This window comes from Phyllobates terribilis, unplaced genomic scaffold (assembly GCF_046119375.1).
Source record: "Phyllobates terribilis strain yellow unplaced genomic scaffold, ASM4611937v1 Scaffold_13__5_contigs__length_258822181, whole genome shotgun sequence".
In the NCBI taxonomy this organism is placed as follows: Eukaryota; Metazoa; Chordata; class Amphibia; order Anura; family Dendrobatidae; genus Phyllobates; species Phyllobates terribilis.
Genome location: NW_027362773.1, coordinates 32,096,592 through 32,114,248, shown reverse-complemented (window position 1 = coordinate 32,114,248; position 17,657 = coordinate 32,096,592). Strand labels below are relative to the sequence as shown.

The window sequence follows — 17,657 nt, the reverse complement described above, 5'->3', positions numbered from 1 at the left end:
TGGATAATATTTTGGTTTATTCACCTGATTTTGAGACACATCAGGGGCATGTTAAACAGGTGCTCCAGATGTTAAGGAATAACAAACTGGAAAAATGTGTTTTCGCCATTCAGGAGATGCAGTTTTTGGGGTATTTGTTGTCATCTTCGGGTTTTTGGATGGATCCGGAGAAGATCCGTTCAGTCCTTGATTGGGACCGTCCCGAGAATGTGAAGACTCTAAAACATTTTCTGGGCTTTACTAATTTTTACCGGAAATTCATCCAAAATTACTCAGTAATTATGAAACCCCTTACGGACATGACTAAAAAGGTATCTTTTTTCCAAATGGTCTGATGCCTCCCTCCAGGCTTTTTCTTCCTTAAAGAATTATTTTGCCACTGCACCTATACTCAGTCAACCCGATGTTTCCCAGCCCTTTATTGTGGAAGTTGATGTGTCGGATGTGGGGGTTGGGGCTGTGTTGTCTCAGGGTCCATCCCCTGGTAAATGGAGTCCATGCGACTTCTTTTCTAAAAAATTGTCTTCGGCTGAGAGAAATTATGACGTGGGTAACAGGGAACTTTTGGCGATCAAATTGGCTTTCAAAGAATGGCGACATTGGTTGGAGGGGGCTGTCCATTCTATTACTGTTATTACTGACCAAAAGAACCTGTCATATCTCCTCCAGTCAGTTAAACATCTCAACCCTAGGCAAGCCAGATGGTCCCGGTTTTTTACTAGGTTCAATTTTGTTGTCACTTTTCGTCCAGGGGTCAAAAATGTCAAGGCTGATGCTTTGTCCCAGAGCTTCCCTGGTGGCGGTGACCATGAGAACCCTGCCCTGATACTACAGAAGGGGGTAGTCATTTCAGCATTATATCCTGAACTGGAGGGTGAGGTGTTGGAGGCTCAGGGAGACTCCCCTGCCTCCTGTTCTTCAGGAAGGTAATTTGTACCATCTAATCTGCATCACAACATAATTAAGGAACATCATAACTCGGTGCTTGCTGAGCATCCAGGTGGCAAGGCAACCGCAGACCTCCTCTCTCGTTGTTTTTGGTGACCGGGGTTGCATCGGGTATCGGGTTGCATCTGTTTGTAGTATTTGCGTGCATACCCATCCATCTGGTACTCTTCTTCCGCTACCTATCCCTAGTAGGCTATGGACACACTTGTCCATGGATTTTTTTACTGACCTACCGATTTCCGCAGGCAAAGCGGTAGTTTCGGTGGTTGTAGATAGGTTCAGTAAAATGGTTCACTTTGTCGCATTACCTGCACTCCCAAATGCCAAGTCACTTGCTCAGGTATTCATAAATGAGATTGTGAAGCTTCACTGGGTTCCCTCCGATGTGGTGTCAGATCGGGGGACCCAGTTTGTTTCCAAGTTCTGGAAGACTGGGGGTGCAGCTGTCCTTTTCCTCTGCCTTCCACCCTCAGCCAAATGGACAGACTGAGCGTGTCAATCAGAATTTAGAGACCTACCTCAGGTGTTTTGTCTCCGAAAACCAGGAGGATTCGGCATTCTACTTACCGCTGGCGGAATTTGCCATTAATAATCATCGTCAAGAATCCACTGGCAGGTCACCATTCTTTGGTGCATACGGTTACCACACACAATTTGGTACCATTAGTGGGGGAGGAGCTTTGAGAGTTCCTGAGGAGGAGCATTTTGCTTTGCCACTCTCCTCGGTGTGGCAGAGGGTCCTGAGTAATTTAAAGATCATGGGAGACAGATTTAAATGTATGGCTGACAGAAAACTCCTGCCAGGTCTAGACCTGAATGTGAATGACTTTGTGTGGTTGTCTACCACGAATATTAAATTGAAAGTCCCTTCCTGGAAGCTGGGACCTAGGTTTATTAGTCCCTATAAAATAACAGCCGTCATTAATCCAGAAACGTTTCGTCTTGAGCTTCCTCAGGCCCTTAAGGTCCAGAAAGTTTTCCACATGTCCTTACTCAAGAAATATGCGGAACCTCTTGAGCTCTCACCTCTACTGCCATCCCCAGTAATGGTTGATGGTAATCTAGAGTTTCAGATTTCGTGGATTGCAGATTCTCGTCTCCAACGTCGTTCTCTACAATACTTGCTGCGCTGGAAGGGTTATGGTACAGAGGAGAGGATGTGGGTTTCAGCATCAGAGGTGAATGCTCCCAAGTTGTTTTGTTCATTTCACACCTCTTATCCTGAGAAACCTGGTCCTGAGTGAGTGTCCGGAGGCCACTCATAGAGGAGGGGGTACTGTCACAGGTGTGTCAGATTTGACAGTCACCCTGCAGTTGGTTGCAGGAGTTCTCTTCACTTGGCATTACAGACATCTTCTTAGATCTGTCTCACTCTAGGACCCAGCGGCTACCTTCGTCTTGCTAATTAACACCCTGGCCTGGGTGTTTAAATACCTTCACTTTGCAATAGGGAGGCGCCGGTGATATTCACGTGACCCCTTGTGAAGGCTTGGAGCAAGTGCAGTTCGTACTCCCTCTCTGGTGCTAAGAGGACCTGTGTGCCATCTCTCTGAAGTTGACTCAAGCTAAGCTACTTCCCCGCTGTCTGTCTCTCCTTGCTGTCTTTAGTTGTCAGTGGAGAACGACTAGGGCTCATCCCCCCTTCCCTATCTAGGGCCAAGCGCTAAGGAAATACAGGGATAGGTTCCTGTGTGGCGATTGGTGAGGAACCAATATAGGGATGGTAGGAGTAGACAGGGTGATTGCAGATCAGCCTTGGAGGTCTCCACTTCCCCCTCTCCCTAGTGTTGGTGCTCCCTTCCCTTCATCCCTTTGTGTCGCACTTTGTCTTTCCTATACTGTGCGTGATAGTAGCAGGGTGCTATTAGTTTCATAACATAAAAATAGGACTATCCATTCAGGTCTGTCTGTGAAGCTGGATATACAGAGGGGCAGAAGGTGATGAAAAAAACACAAAGGTACAAGGAAGAAATGTTATATTGGGCTTGTACTGTATATTTCCAATAGTATTGCAGATACTGTACTATGTAAAAATATATTGCCGTTGTGGAAATAACTGTTTAATTAACTATATATGAATGTATCTACAGAGCACAGACACATATTGGGGCCCCTCCTGCAAGCTCCAGTGTCAGAGGAGGAGAAACTAACCATCGCAGCAACGTCCCATGACACATGCCATGAGAGTGGACCTCTCAATTTATTTCAGAGTAGCCAACAGCCTTAAGCAGAGACTGAGTGTTGTATGATCACACAGTGTCTGCCTACACAGAAAATAATGACGCTGGCCAATGCTTCTCAGGAGCAGGACAATTGCACTGAATATCAAGACCAGAGACATTGCGTGCTGCCACGCCCTGAGAGACCGCGACCTGAGGCAAGGTACTCATCTCACCTCATGGTAGATGCAGCTGTTTGCATTGTCACATATTGTTATTTTGCCAGTGGGGTCCTTCTTCTGAATATACTCATTCTAGTGTATGGGCTTTTTGCCTATTTAATCACTGGCTGTCTCTTGGTGAACTTGTGGGGTCTGGGTTCTGAGCAGTGGAGTACATTGACAGCGAAGGGTTCATTTACAGGATATGTGTGGACCCTCAATCCATTGTGCCCTGTCTATATACATGCACATTTAAATGCATTTGTAGAATATGCACATGCTAATGAATTACACATGCAATTATATAGAAAATTAGAACATAATTAAAAAAAATACATGAAAAATAACATTTTGTAAAGGGCTCTTTTTTGTTAGATGGACACAGCTGTAAGATTTTGCCTGAGTAAACCCTCGGCATATACAATACTTTCCTAAAGTTATAGGCAGGTATGGAATAAATGCTGCAAAGTAAGAATACTTTAAAAAATGCAGGTGTTCGCTTGTTTTAATCAATTAAAAAAATGCAAACTGAATGAACAAAAGGTAAAATAAAATCAAACGGGGTAAGCGCTCTTTACTTTCAAAACACAATTAATTCTTCCAAGGAAAACACTTGTTACTTGCCCGCTGTATTTGAAGGACCTCAGCAGAGAGGTTGTTCCAAACATCTTAGAGAACTATCCACAGATCTCCTGTGGATGTCGCTTGCACAAATCATTCTGCTCTTCATGTAATCCCAGAAAGACTCGATGTTGTGATCGGGGCTCTGTGGAAAAGTACCATCACTTCCAGGACTCCTTGTCCTTCTTTACACTGAAGATAGTTCTTAATAGCATTGACTGTATGTTTGGGGTCGTTGTCCTGCTGCAGAATAAACTTGGATCCAGATGCCTCCTGATGGTATTGCACGATCAATAAGTTTCTGCCTGCATTTCTCGCATTGAAGACACCATTAATCTTGACCAAATTCCCAATTCCATTTCGATTTGGGGGAAATTTTTCTTGAATAGGAGAATACGCTTTCATTGCGACAATATGGCCGTGGTGGCGGTGATTAACAGTTTGTCGGCCTCTTGTCTCCTCCGGTCATTATCTGCTCAGGGAACTCGTACTCAGGTGTCTTGAATTGAATGCTTGAATTTCGGCTGTACATGTTCCGGGTGTTCAGAATTCTATAGCATTGTCTAGTTTTCAGTGGGACCGTTTCCGGGCACTGGCGCCAGAGGTGGAGGACGTGGGAGATGAATGCCCTTCGCACTTGTGGCGACTGATAATGGAGGAGCAGGGAGGTTAATTCGGGAATCTATTGCGAGTAAAACCTGGTCTGCTTACGAGGCATCATGGCGAGTATGGCAAAGTTGGGTGGCTGAATGGGGGTCAATTGTAAGCGACGAGGACAGAAGTATGGCAGTTTTGTTTTTGATCGGGAAGGCGCTAGTGGTTGGGTGGTCCGGGTCAAGAGTTAGTAAGTTTATGGCAGGGCTGGCGTTCGGTTTTAAATTGCAGGGAGTAGGGGACGCCACAAAATCTTTTTTGGCCAGGCAGGCACTAAAGGGTTTCAGGAGGGGCAGACACATTCCGGACAAACGTAGACCAGTGTTGTTTGCTACGTTAGAGGGTTTGGGTGCAGTCTTAAGAAGGATTTGTAGTTCTAGTTTTGAGTTGGCATTGTTTAGGTTGGCTTTTTCGTTAGCTCTCTTCGGCGCAATGCGAGTTGGGGAATTGGTGGCGCCAAGTAAAGGCAGGGCGGGGGGACTGCGGGCCGAAGATGTGGGATATTGGGTTGGGGGCATTGATTTTTGGATAAGACATTCTAAGACAGATCAAAAGGGAAAGGGTAGGCGTGTGGTGTTGGGTAAGGTGGACGGGGCAATGATGTGCCCAAGGAAATGTTTGGAAGACTATTGGCAAGTATGTTCGGGTAGAGTTGGTCCGCTTCTATGCCATGAGGACAGAACGTTTTTGTCCCGTTTTCAGTTTACTGCGGTACTTAAAAAAGGGATTCACGAGTTGGGGCTTATCCCAGAATTATATGGCTCACATTCATTTAGGATTTATGCAGCGTCAGAGTCAGACAGGTGCGGTTTGGGTGCTGAGGCGATGAAGCGCATCGGCAGGTAGAATTCTGACCGCTATCTTACGTATGTGAGGTTCTAATTATGATAAGGTAATGGCGGACATAGTTCGTCAAGTTGGTTAATATGTTTCTCGCTAATCATTTTTTAGGTGCTGCTCCATTGTTAGCCTGGATTTTTGGACATTCGTTCGTTCATTGGGGGGCACGGCGGGCCAACGTACGGCTGGAAGGTAGGCAACTGGGTTTTGGTAGAGAGCAGATTGTTGTCCGCTGGCTGGGGTTTAGGGGGATGGTGTGGAGTCGGTTTTTGTCAGAATTCCACAAGGCGGCCCGGTTGGATAGAGCGCCTGATATTTTGGTGGTGAACATAGGTGGGAACGATTTGGGAACAAGGCCCGTTAGGGAATTAATTCGGGATATTCGCTTAGATTTTTTTGAGGTTATAGACAACATTTCCGGGGTTGCTGACTGTGTGGTCAGACATCGTGCCTAGACAGAAGTGGAGGGCGTTGAGATCGTTAAAAGAGATTAATAGAGCAAGGGTGATGTTCAATAGGGCCATAGCAGCCTTTGTATTCAGGAACGGAGGCGTAAGCATCAGACATTTAGATTTAGAGTCCGGAACGGGGAATTTTTGGCTGGCGGATGGTGTTCATTTGAATGCCATCGGAATTGATCTTTGGGCTTTGGCAATACAGGATGGGATTGAAAGGGCATTGTTGGCATTGGGCACTCACGAGCCTGAGGTGTCAGGGCTGTGCATGGTTGGCGGGGGATGAGATTCTTGGAGTTGGTACTGATTTGTCGGTGCAAGGAATTTGCGAGAATTCCAGGCAGTTTGAAGTTACATGGGGGTGGTCTGGCAATTTTTGGTCAGGGCTCTGGATGGGGTTTTACCCTTGGAGCCCTTAGGTGATTAATCTTTCACGTATTGTGGAAGTCTGGTGCCCTCGAGCTGGTGGTGCACGGCTGAGGGTAAGATGGCGGTTGGATTTCTTTCGTGTTATACAAAGCCAGACCTATTAGCTCCAAGAGCCCTCCCCTTTTATTTTATCTGGTATTATTGTTAATTTGTTAATATTTTTATGTTAATAAAATGGCTGCTGTGGCCAAATTTATCCAAAGAATCCATTGGTGAAGTGTTTTATTCGGGGAAGTAAGGTGTAGCGTTGGGGAGAAGGCAGAACAAGGTAAATACGGTAAGAAGCCGTACTGGCCGTACCCGGTCAAGAGGTTGCACCCCCATAGTCACAGAGTCATCTTTGGCTTGCATGTATAAAGCATATTTATCCAGGTCACCATGAGCTCAACAACAAAATCATTTCATTAAATCTCACAAATTATTCATAATATTAAAAAAATTTCATACAAATCTTTTTTAAAATATTTTATACAAATATAAACATTTCTCTCATCACTTTTTTATACTTTATATTTCATTCCTGGTTTCAGTTCTCAAACAGTTATATAAATCTAGTTCTTAAGGGCAAATTACCAAAACCTCTATGATCATGGCTATAGTAAACATGTGCATTTTTCTTTCAATGTCTCAACCTTGAATCTTTAAGGAGAACTTGTCATCAGGTCAAAAGTGGCAACTTTTGTTCTTATGTCATTCCAGCTGCTCTCCAAATAGTTTTCATTTTTCCTCTAAACCTGCCATATGGTTCCAGAGATGTGGGCCTTCTTATTTGTGGCTAATTTTTATGGTCCTTACTAATGGGATATGACACAAATGATCCTCTGGGGCGAGTCTTTCAGCTCCCCGGCAGTATTACCCTGCTTGGCATGCCCTCTTAGTAAAAATCATAAAATACCAGAAATAAAAACGCCCGTATCTCTGGAGCCGTATGGCGGAATTAAATGGAACAAAAACTGAATACTCAGGGGAGCAGCATGAATAAAATAAGAAGAAAAATGCCCACTTATGTCCTGGTGACAGGTCCGTTTAAGATTGCAATTCAGCACTCCCTGCCTTCTCAATGTACTAGAAGAGACCACAAACCATGTAATAAAGTCTCCTTTTCATGTACAAATGCTTTAGTTTCTAATTGGTTGATATCATGACTAGTCCAGAGCTACAGAACCACATTTGCTGGGAGACTTTTCAGGTCAGGCGTACACCTAAGAGAGGTTCCAAATATCTCAGCTCCTAATATATAGAAACCGAGGTACTAAAAAATTACATGGTTTTTGCTGCAATGAGGCTGAGGTCACAGCCTGCTGTTTTATTGTTAAAGTGGTTGGTCGCTTTGTTAAAAATGTAGTCAAATAGGTTTATTTTCAAACATTATGGGACTTACTAATCTAGTTTATTTTTCAATCTTAAATCCCTAGGCCTGATGCACATGTGTCGTCCCACAGAAGAGCCGCAGATGCCGTCAGTTAGGGGGCAGTTCCCAGGACTCCCATAAAGCGGCCACAGATTATTAATGTGCCCACTGGACTGGCTCTACCAATCAATTTGCATTTATTTTTATTGGGAGCTCTATTATTCCTTATGGATTAGGCTTCATTAGTGGTGGATACTGGGAAACAACATGTTATCATGTAACTGTATAGATATGTGAGGAAAGTAAAGAGGATTTGGAGTTTGGCATTAGAAGAAATATGTCTACTTAAATGCAATGAAAACCTTAGATAAACATCCTTGTCCTAAAAAACACAAACAATTGAGACATCGTTCCCAGTATTATAACCCAATGGGGTAAATTATCTGACTCATCTGGTGGAAGAAGGATGTTCTACGTCCCTGGACATTAACCATTACACCTAGAGACAAGGTAGCCGTCCTAAGAATCCGACACAGTCTCTCTGTTCAAGGAACATCCAAACTGGAGATCGCTGCTTTAGACCTAACTCCAAAAAGTACTTGGTTGGGGTGAAGAACAATGATAAGATATGAAAAAAAAGAAGAAAAATTATTTATTTTTCATCATCCTAAATCATCTCCATTATCCACTTCTCCATAAATGACATAAGATTGATCCATCCACAAAGGTGCACACAACTGATATGTAACCTAAATAGACCATTCAAAGAAATAAAGTAAGCTCCATGCCGTTGATACAATGCCTTCATCTTAATTAGGTTACAGTAAAATGTCAGAGTCTTCTGGTGTTATCTCCTAAATATCTTGGACCACTTGCCAAACTAATAACATAAAATTAGTATTTTAGTGTGTTGTGGCAAACATCTATCGACTTGCTGACTATATCCCACTAGTGAAGACATCCGCACGTCTTTTTATTCTTGCATACTCAAGAGTTGTGCTCAACATCCATGTAGTAAATCAGAATTCTCCTTCAATGTTTTTATCAATGCAAATCATTCTGGAATATAATCCCGAAAAGAATTGAAATTTAAATTTCGACCATTCGCATTTAGAGCAGAATTTGCATAAATTTTGGGAATCTTTTCCATCAATTTGGATATGACGCGCCCCTGGGCCTGTGTCGCGCTGCGTTGCGCACGCGGGAGCTTACCCGGAGCCGGATCTGTTGAGGGTTGTAGTCTCGTGGCGGTGACCCGGTCCGTGCCCAGGGAGTCAAACTGAGCGGCGATGTATCAGCGGTAGATGTTGGACGACTACGCCACCCGTTGAGTACAGCTAAGGAGCTGCTGCTGCAGGGCAGACAGCTGAGGCCGGTGGTAGGATTGTGCAGCGTGATAGTATAACCCCCAACGGGAGGGGTATGGCCTCAGGGCAGCCGACGTGGATGATGGGGGTAGCAGGAACCACTCGGAGACGGTACGGTGTAGTTCAGGGTCTTTACTGGTGACAAAGATAGACCCTCCCGGAGTACTGGCTAGCGATTGGGGCCTGGTCAGTCCTTGAGCAGATGGGATCTCCCCTGGCCAGGCGGAGTTGTAGGCCTCCCAAACTAACTGTACTCTTCTGGCTACCTTGCTAGAGGCGGGTATAAGTAGCCCACGTCCCTCAGTGTACCGTGTGGTGCTCACCCGTATGGCCGGTGACTCGGGGCCTTCGGGTTTCTTGGCCAGAGGACCTGGAATCCCCTGCCTGACGGATTCTGCTGCTGGGTAGGAGTTAGTCCCCACAGCCTCGGACTCCGGGTCCGGTAAGAAATCTTCTCAGTCAGGGCGAGCTCTGCAGCTGCCAGCCCCTGACTCCTTGTAACACTGCTCCCACAGAGCTCCTGATGTTCTGTTCCTATATTTGCTTCTTTTCTCTGTCTCTACTTCTTCTCTACTCACTAACCCTGCCTCAGCCCCAGTTTTATATAGGGGAAGTTCTTCCCCTCCCAGGACTGTGCAGGAGGTGTGGCATGCATCGGATTCCTGACCAAGAGACCTCCCACCTGCTCTCAGACGTAATATCTCTATCACTGTGGCAACCAGACCCCTGGGGTGTCACATTCCCCCCTAGTGAAATTTAGTACTCCGGGACTAAACATATTTTAGAAAAACATAACAAGATATAACAATAACAATACAATAAAGAAACACATAAAGGTGGTCCTGGCATGTCCGTAACCGGGTGCAGTCTTTGAAGAAAGCAAGGTGTCCATTTCACCAAAACAGGGAGACGTAACCAGGTAGGGGTCTGTCCTGCCCCGAGTCCTTAACAGTCTTTAGTCCGTCCTGGGTTACGCTCCAACTATGTACACAGGATTCCCGGTAAATCCACCAAAGACTCCTATAAACAACTAGAAACACATAATTATACACAAGCAACAAGAAAAACAGGTAACCACAAATAAAACAATTTATACACTTCAAATCCTCCAACGTGCGGGTAACTGGCCTCTAGTGGCCCTAGTGGACCTACGGAGCTGACTGTCTGGCCCTGAACTACAGGGTGTAGGAGCTGTCAAGGGTAAATTGGGCAGCTGTCTATGGGCCCTTTGGCTCACTAGGGATATGGCAGGCTCACTGCAAGCAGAGGGTTGATCCTCCTGATCTGCTGGTGTGGGGTCTTCTGCCTCCTGGACCGGCTGTTCTTCCAGCTCTACCTGTTGCTCCGTAGGTGCTTGGGATGCTGGTTGGAGGAAGGTGAGTACGGGTACCACAACTGCACCATTGACTTGAGTCCAAGACCGAGGGAAGTCTCCGAGCACAGTACTAACCATATCTTCCCTTTCCTCTACGGGTCGATGGTCTTCTTGTTCCTCTTCAGGGTTCCGTAGCTGTTCAGGACACTTCTTCAGGTGATCCCGGGATACAATGGCTGTGGTCTCCCCTCCGTCTTTACTGATGGTACAGACCTTCGGGTTCTCGTGGCTTGAGGGCAGTATGGTGTATGGGTCCTTCTCCCACTGGTCGTCCAACTTGTGGAGCCGTCTTTTCCTCTTCAAGACCTGCTCTCCGGGCACCAGGGGAACAGCGGGAGCATACTGGTTGTAAGTTTTCTCTTGTCTCTCCCTAGCCTGACAGAGACTTCGCTCCACGCTCTCCTGTACTTTCCAGTACTGCTGCTGCCTCTCTGTGTCCCAGTCTGCTTCTGGTGAAGTGTCCTCGGGTGTCAGGACTCCCATTTCCAGGTCAACAGGCAACTTACCAGGTCTCGCCCTCATTAGGTAAGCCGGGGTACAGTTGGTGGAACCTACCGGGATGTGGTTGTATAGGTCCACCAGATCGGGCAGCTTCTCAGGCCACAGACTGCGTTCTTCCAGGGACAACGTTTTCAGAAGATCCATTACCACCTGGTTCATTTTCTCACAAAGTCCATTAGTTTGCGGATGATAGGGTGTCGTCCTTATCTTCCGGCAGCCATACAGATTGCAGAATTCCTGGAAGATCTCCGCTTCAAAGGCAGGTCCCTGGTCCGTCAGCACTTGGTCCGGGTACCCGTGTGGACGGCAGAAGTGCTGCTGGAAGGCTCTAGCTGCTGTTTGAGCCGTTAAGTCCTTGACGGGGACGACAACCAAGAACCGGGAGTAATGATCCACGATGGTTAACGCGTAGACGTAGCCACTTCTGCTTGGGGTCAGTTTTACATGATCCAAGGCTACCAGTTCCAACGGCTGCCGGGTGACGATGGACTGCAGGGGAGTCTTCTGGCTGGCACGGTCCTTCCTCCTCAGGTTGCACGGGCCACAGTCTCTGCACCACCTCTCGATGGTTCCCCTCATGCCTACCCAATGGAACCGCCCGCGCAGCAGGAACTCCAGCTTCTTCCATCCGAAATGCCCAGCTCCATCGTGGTATGCCTCCATCACCATGGCTGCGTCTCGTCGTGGCACCACTACTTGCCAGATTAGTTCATGCGTCCGGGAGTTAACCATCCTGCGGCACAACTTCCCCTTGTAAAGGAACAGTCTACTCTTTTCTGCCCACAGTTGCTTGGCTTCCTCCGGAGCGTCTGGGTCAAGGCGAGCCTCTGGCCGAGTCAGCATCTCCTTCACCAGCCGGACGGCAGGGTCACTGTCTTGCGTTTCCGCCCAGTTGTAGTGAGGTAAGGGGTTAAGCGTAGCGCCTTGCTTACTCCTTACCCGATGGGAATACTGGATAGTCCCATGACGGTGAAACGCGATGAGTTCGACTTCTTCCAGTCCCTCTGGATCTTCTCCTACGTCCGGTAGGTTTGGCATCCTGGACAGGGCGTCCGCGTTGGTATTGGAGCGTCCTGCCCGGTATTTGATGGTGAACTCGTAGTTGGACAGGCGGGCCATCCATCTCTGCTCTAGGGCACCGAGTCTTGCCGTGTCCAGGTGTGTCAACGGGTTGTTATCCGTGTACACGACGAACCGGGAAGAAGCGAGGTAGTGCTTAAAGCGTTCGGTGACTGCCCACACCACTGCCAGGAACTCTAGCTTAAATGAGCTGTAATTCTCAGGGTTTCTTTCGGTGGGTCGCAGTTTTCGGCTGGCGTAAGCGATTACTCGCTCCTTCCCCTGCTGGATCTGGGACAACACGGCTCCTAGCCCGATGTTACTTGCGTCGGTGTAGAGGATAAAGGGCTGGCTGTAATCCGGGTATGCCAGGATTTCATCCCCCGTGAGGGCCATCTTCAGCTGGCGGAAGGACTCTTCTTCCAACTTCTCCCATCTGAAGGGCGGCTTCTGGTTCTTGGCCTTCCGGGACTGGCCTATCAGGAGGTCCTGCATAGGAGCTGCCTTTTTGGTGAAACCGGGGATGAACCTGCGGTAGTAGCCTACCAACCCGAGGAACTGCCGCACTTCCTTTACACTGGAGGGACTTGGCCATTCCTTAATTGCGGTGATCTTATCAGGGTTCGGGAGCCACTCCGTCAGCGCTCACCACGTGTCCCAGGTACTGCACCTTTGGTTTCAGGAGGTGACACTTGGAGGGTTTCACCTTTAGGCCGTAGCTTGCCAGAGCTTCGAACACTTCCGCCAGGTGTTTCAGGTGGTCCTCATAAGTCTTAGAATATACGATGACATCGTCCAGGTACAACAGGACCGTCTCGAAGTTTCTGTGGCCCAGACAGCACTCCATTAATCGTTGGAAGGTTCCTGGTGCGTTGCAGAGTCCGAACGGCATACAGGTAAACTCGCTAAGTCCCATCGGGGTGGTGAATGCGGTCTTCTCCCGGTCCGCCTCTGCTACAGGAACCTGCCAGTACCCACTAGTGAGATCCAAGGTAGAGAAGAAGTTAGCAGATCTTAAAGCAGCCAAAGACTCCTCTATCCTTGGTAAGGGGTACGCATCCTTGTGTGTGATACGGTTGATTTTCCGGTAATCTACACACATCCTCATGGTGTTGTCTTTCTTTTTGACTAAGACTAGTGGAGCTGCCCAGGGGCTACAGCTATCCCTGATCACCCCAGCCTCCTTCATGTCTCTAAGCATCCCCTTGGCGTGTTGGTAGTGTGCAGGGGGTACGGGTCGATACCTCTCTTTTATGGGAGGATGGTCTCCCGTGGGGATGTGGTGTTCTACCCCCTTGACTCGCCCAAAGTCTAACGGGTGTTTACTAAACACTCTCTCGTACTCTTGAACCACCCGATAGACTCCCTGTTTCTGGTGTGAGGGAGTGGAGTCAGTACCCAAATGTAGTTGCTGACACCAGTCCTCCATTGTTTTCTTAGAGCCGTTACCTTCCTCCGGGTGAGATGGAGGCAAGGGTTCCACAGATTGTATAGCATTTTGGTTAATGGTATATAATTTGGCTAGCGTGGCATACCGGGGCAGGTACACTTCCCTCTTCCGGATATTGATTATGCGAACGGGCACCCTCCCATGGCGTACATTAACCACCCCCCGTGCTGTCAAGATGGTTGGCCTACTGTCTGAGTAAACTGGTTCTACCATTGCCTGGTAATCTCTACCTCTCAGACCAATAGCTGCCCGGCACCAAATCATCATTTCACTTTTTGGGGGCATGGCAATAGGGAAAGGGTCACACATTCTCACGCTACCAATCTCACCGCCGGAGAGTTCCACCTGTTGCCGTCGCATCAGTGCCCGGATCTCTTTTTGGAGCACTCGCTGCTCGCCGGAGCTGGCGTTCTTGGCAACCTGCTGTAAAAGGAAAATCACCTCTGCAAGACAATTTTCAATTACATTAGTTCCTAGAGTTATCTTTGGGTGACTCTCGTGTTTGTCAATGTCTACAATGATCAGTCCCTGTGCTGCCAGTTCGACTCTACCGATTTTAATGGTCACCTCTTTAAATCCAATCTGTGGCACGGGCTGACCATTGCTGGCGATGATACTCAAGTCGTCGTCAGGGTAGCGGGTGATATCCGAGTCATTCCAGTACTGCTTGAAGAGCACGTACGGGATGGTGGTGACCTGTGACCCGGTGTCCAGTAGGGCACTCATAGGAATGCCATCCAGTACCACGGGTAAGACTGGACGTCCTCCCACATATTTGTCGCGCCAGTTCGATGGGCCTGGTGATCTTTTTCCTGGGGGTTGGCCCTCTACCCCAGGTTGTGCCAGTTTAAAGGACAGTACCTTGCCATATGTCCGGGTTGATTGCAGCGGCGGCAGATGGGTCGTCCGTCCTCGTTGTATCGGTCGCTGGGTCTCCCTCTGGCCGGTGGGGTCCTCCTTGGTCGACGCCACGGGATGTCCTCCGGTCCGGATGCCAGCTGGATCTTCCCTGGAGTGGAAACCTGTGAAGACTGCACAGTTCGGGTTAGCGCAGCAACGCTTTTAGCTAGCTCTTGGACCTGATGGTGCAGGTCTGGAGCCGGGTCATTGTTCAAAGCCTGCGCATCAGCTCCCACAGGCCCTGCCGACAAGGGTGCCGCCTCCTGGTGGTAAGTGGTAGTGGGGCGTCTGTGGGTCACAACGCCACCTGGTGCCGGTTCTCGGAGCACCCGGATGGCTCTGTCCTTGAACTGTGCAAATCCCAGATGAGGGTCCTGTAAGGCCATTGCCCGCAACTGGGTTCGGTGGGCATTGCAATATAAACCCTCTATAAATTGTTCAGTCAACAGCCTGTCCTCGTCTCCCACGCCGTCAGGGTCGGTCTGCTTAATGGCTCTCAGGGCCTCTTGTAGGTTCAGGGCATAGTCCCTTATACTCTCGTGTGCTCGCTGCTTGCACCCGTAGAATCTAAGCTTGATCTCGGCTGAGGTGCGGGTATCAAAGGTGTCCCTCAGCCGGGTTAGTATCCCTGCGACAGTCCTCCCCCCAGGTGGCCAGGACTTTACCTCCCTTCGGGCTGCCCCAGTTAATTGGGCCACCAGGATGCTCACTTTTTGCTCTTCTGTGAGGCGGTACACCTGGAAGAGGCTATCCAGCTTTTCTCTAAAGTCATGCAGGGTATGTGACTCCCCTGAGTACTGGGGTAGCCAGGCCGCTCCCGGGATATAGGGCATGGTGAAAGGCATGACTGCAGCAGCGGTGGCGCTGGCGGGGGTTGAGGCAGTGAAGCTCTCCTCCGTATCCGACATCCTCCTCCCCCATAGTGGACCGTGGCCTACCTTGCGATGATCCTCTTCTGTAGGCCGCGGCTCCGCAGTAGATCGTCAGGGTTGAGGACCTTCCGTCGCGCTCCTGTGACGTCGGCGTCTGCTGGGCTCCTTCCAGGACCTTACGCGACGTCCGGACGTGAGGCGGGGCTTCAGTTCTCGCGCGCTTTCGGAGTCCACGCCCCTCTTCTTCCCGCGCGACGTCTTCAAGATGGCGTCCAACGGCGGGAAAACTCCACGGAAGGCGGGAAGAAGGCTGAAAATGGCGCCGGATGGCGGGAATCTTCACCGATGGCGGGAAGAAGGCTGAAGATGGCGCCGGATGGCGGGAATCTTCACCACAGGTAAGTTTGAACAGTCTTTTTCAGGCACGCAGTACCCGGTGGTTGCGGGCACGAAATCCTGCCGACTACGCCAAAAGTTGACGCGCCCCTGGGCCTGTGTCGCACTGCGTTGCGCACGCGGGAGCTTACCCGGAGCCGGATCTGTTGAGGGTTGTAGTCTCGTGGCGGTGACCCGGTCCGTGCCCAGGGAGTCAAACTGAGCGGCGATGTATCAGCGGTAGATGTTGGACGACTACGCCACCCGTTGAGTACAGCTAAGGAGCTGCTGCTGCAGGGCAGACCGCTGAGGCCGGTGGTAGGATTGTGCAGCGTGATAGTATAACCCCCAACGGGAGGGGTATGGCCTCAGGGCAGCCGACGTGGATGATGGGGGTAGCAGGAACCACTCGGAGACGGTACGGTGTAGTTCAGGGTCTTTACTGGTGACAAAGATAGACCCTCCCGGAGTACTGGCTAGCGATTGGGGCCTGGTCAGTCCTTGAGCAGATGGGATCTCCCCTGGCCAGGCGGAGTTGTAGGCCTCCCAAACTAACTGTACTCTTCTGGCTACCTTGCTAGAGGCGGGTATAAGTAGCCCACGTCCCTCAGTGTACCGTGTGGTGCTCACCCGTATGGCCGGTGACTCGGGGCCTTCGGGTTTCTTGGCCAGAGGACCTGGAATCCCCTGCCTGACGGATTCTGCTGCTGGGTAGGAGTTAGTCCCCACAGCCTCGGACTCCGGGTCCGGTAAGAAATCTTCTCAGTCAGGGCGAGCTCTGCAGCTGCCAGCCCCTGACTCCTTGTAACACTGCTCCCACAGAGCTCCTGATGTTCTGTTCCTATATTTGCTTCTTTTCTCTGTCTCTACTTCTTCTCTACTCACTAACCCTGCCTCAGCCCCAGTTTAATACAGGGGAAGTTCTTCCCCTCCCAGGACTGTGCAGGAGGTGTGGCATGCATCGGATTCCTGACCAAGAGACCTCCCACCTGCTCTCAGACGTAATATCTCTATCACTGTGGCAACCAGACCCCTGGGGTGTCACAGATACGCTTCTTTTTTTGAAAGTCCCAGGAGAAAGGCTTCCTTGTCTAAGTAGTTCATAGTAAATTGTGTTGAAGACCAGAGCTGTTTCTTCATAACTGTCCCTGGTGGAAATTTCATAGCACGGATGCTTCAAGGCCTTAGAGAGTTTTTCCCCATCTTCAGTGGACACCATGCGATCATACTGGAGATCTTTCTTGTTCCCGACAATAACTATGGGGGGTTGCTCTGTTGCTCCTTTCTTATTGGCAGAGTGAATGTGATTAATTAAGAAGCATAATCTCATGACTTCATCAAAGCAGCAGCGATCTGTTACGGAGTATACCACTGCAAAACTATCGCCCCATTTAATTTTCTCTTCAATCTGAAGGGAGTCCTCCTCCTTTAAAAAAAAAATTGTCATGCATTAAAACAGAGAAAAGATGTCAATTCCTTTATTAAAATAAATATAACAAAAACTATATCAATTTGGTAATATCATTATCATACTGACACACACAATAAAGTTAAAGGGTCATTCCACAAAAATCAATTTATTCCTAAATATGGGATAGCGGTTAAATTGCTGTTTGCTGGGTGGTCCGACAGCTTGGACTGCCAAAGATCCCAAGATCGTGGCTCTGGAAACCCCCAAAAAAGGCACTGCAGTCCCATCCTGAACAAAGCAGAGATGTGTATGTGTTAAATATTAATTATGGAAATTCATTTTATTCTTAATTCTGAGTTCTGTACATAAGATTGCATCAGCCATCGTTTCTAGCCATGCGCTATTTGCGTGTGCATTTTTAGTTCACTACCATATGCGGAATGAACGGCCTATAAAAGCCCATGTGAGAGACAGGGGGGTCTCTTGCCATTCCACAGGACACAGGATGAGGGTCTGTGTGTAAACCAGCTGCTGATGTAGACCCCAGGAAACACGTTCTTTACCTGGACACATGGTGTCATCCGGACACACGTGCTGGACACAGACATATGCAATCTACTATCCAGAATCCCAGGAAAAGATGGGTGAATCTCAACTATTAAGCTAATT

The 17,657-nt window shown here is 48.6% G+C and overlaps 1 protein-coding gene across 1 annotated transcript in view; it reads right to left on the bottom strand.

The window, feature by feature from the left end:
• Positions 1–8,548: 8,548 nt before the first annotated feature.
• LOC141174502 (ras-related and estrogen-regulated growth inhibitor-like) overlaps positions 8,549–17,657 on the bottom strand; it is a 67,477-nt gene continuing 58,368 nt past the window's right edge. The window contains exons 2-3 of the mRNA XM_073659431.1: positions 16,629–17,003; positions 8,549–8,849 (exon numbers count right to left, since the gene is read on the bottom strand). Of these exons, the coding sequence (XP_073515532.1) occupies positions 8,733–8,849; positions 16,629–17,003 (492 nt within the window). The 3' untranslated portion in view covers positions 8,549–8,732. The remainder of the gene's footprint in view (positions 8,850–16,628; positions 17,004–17,657) is intronic.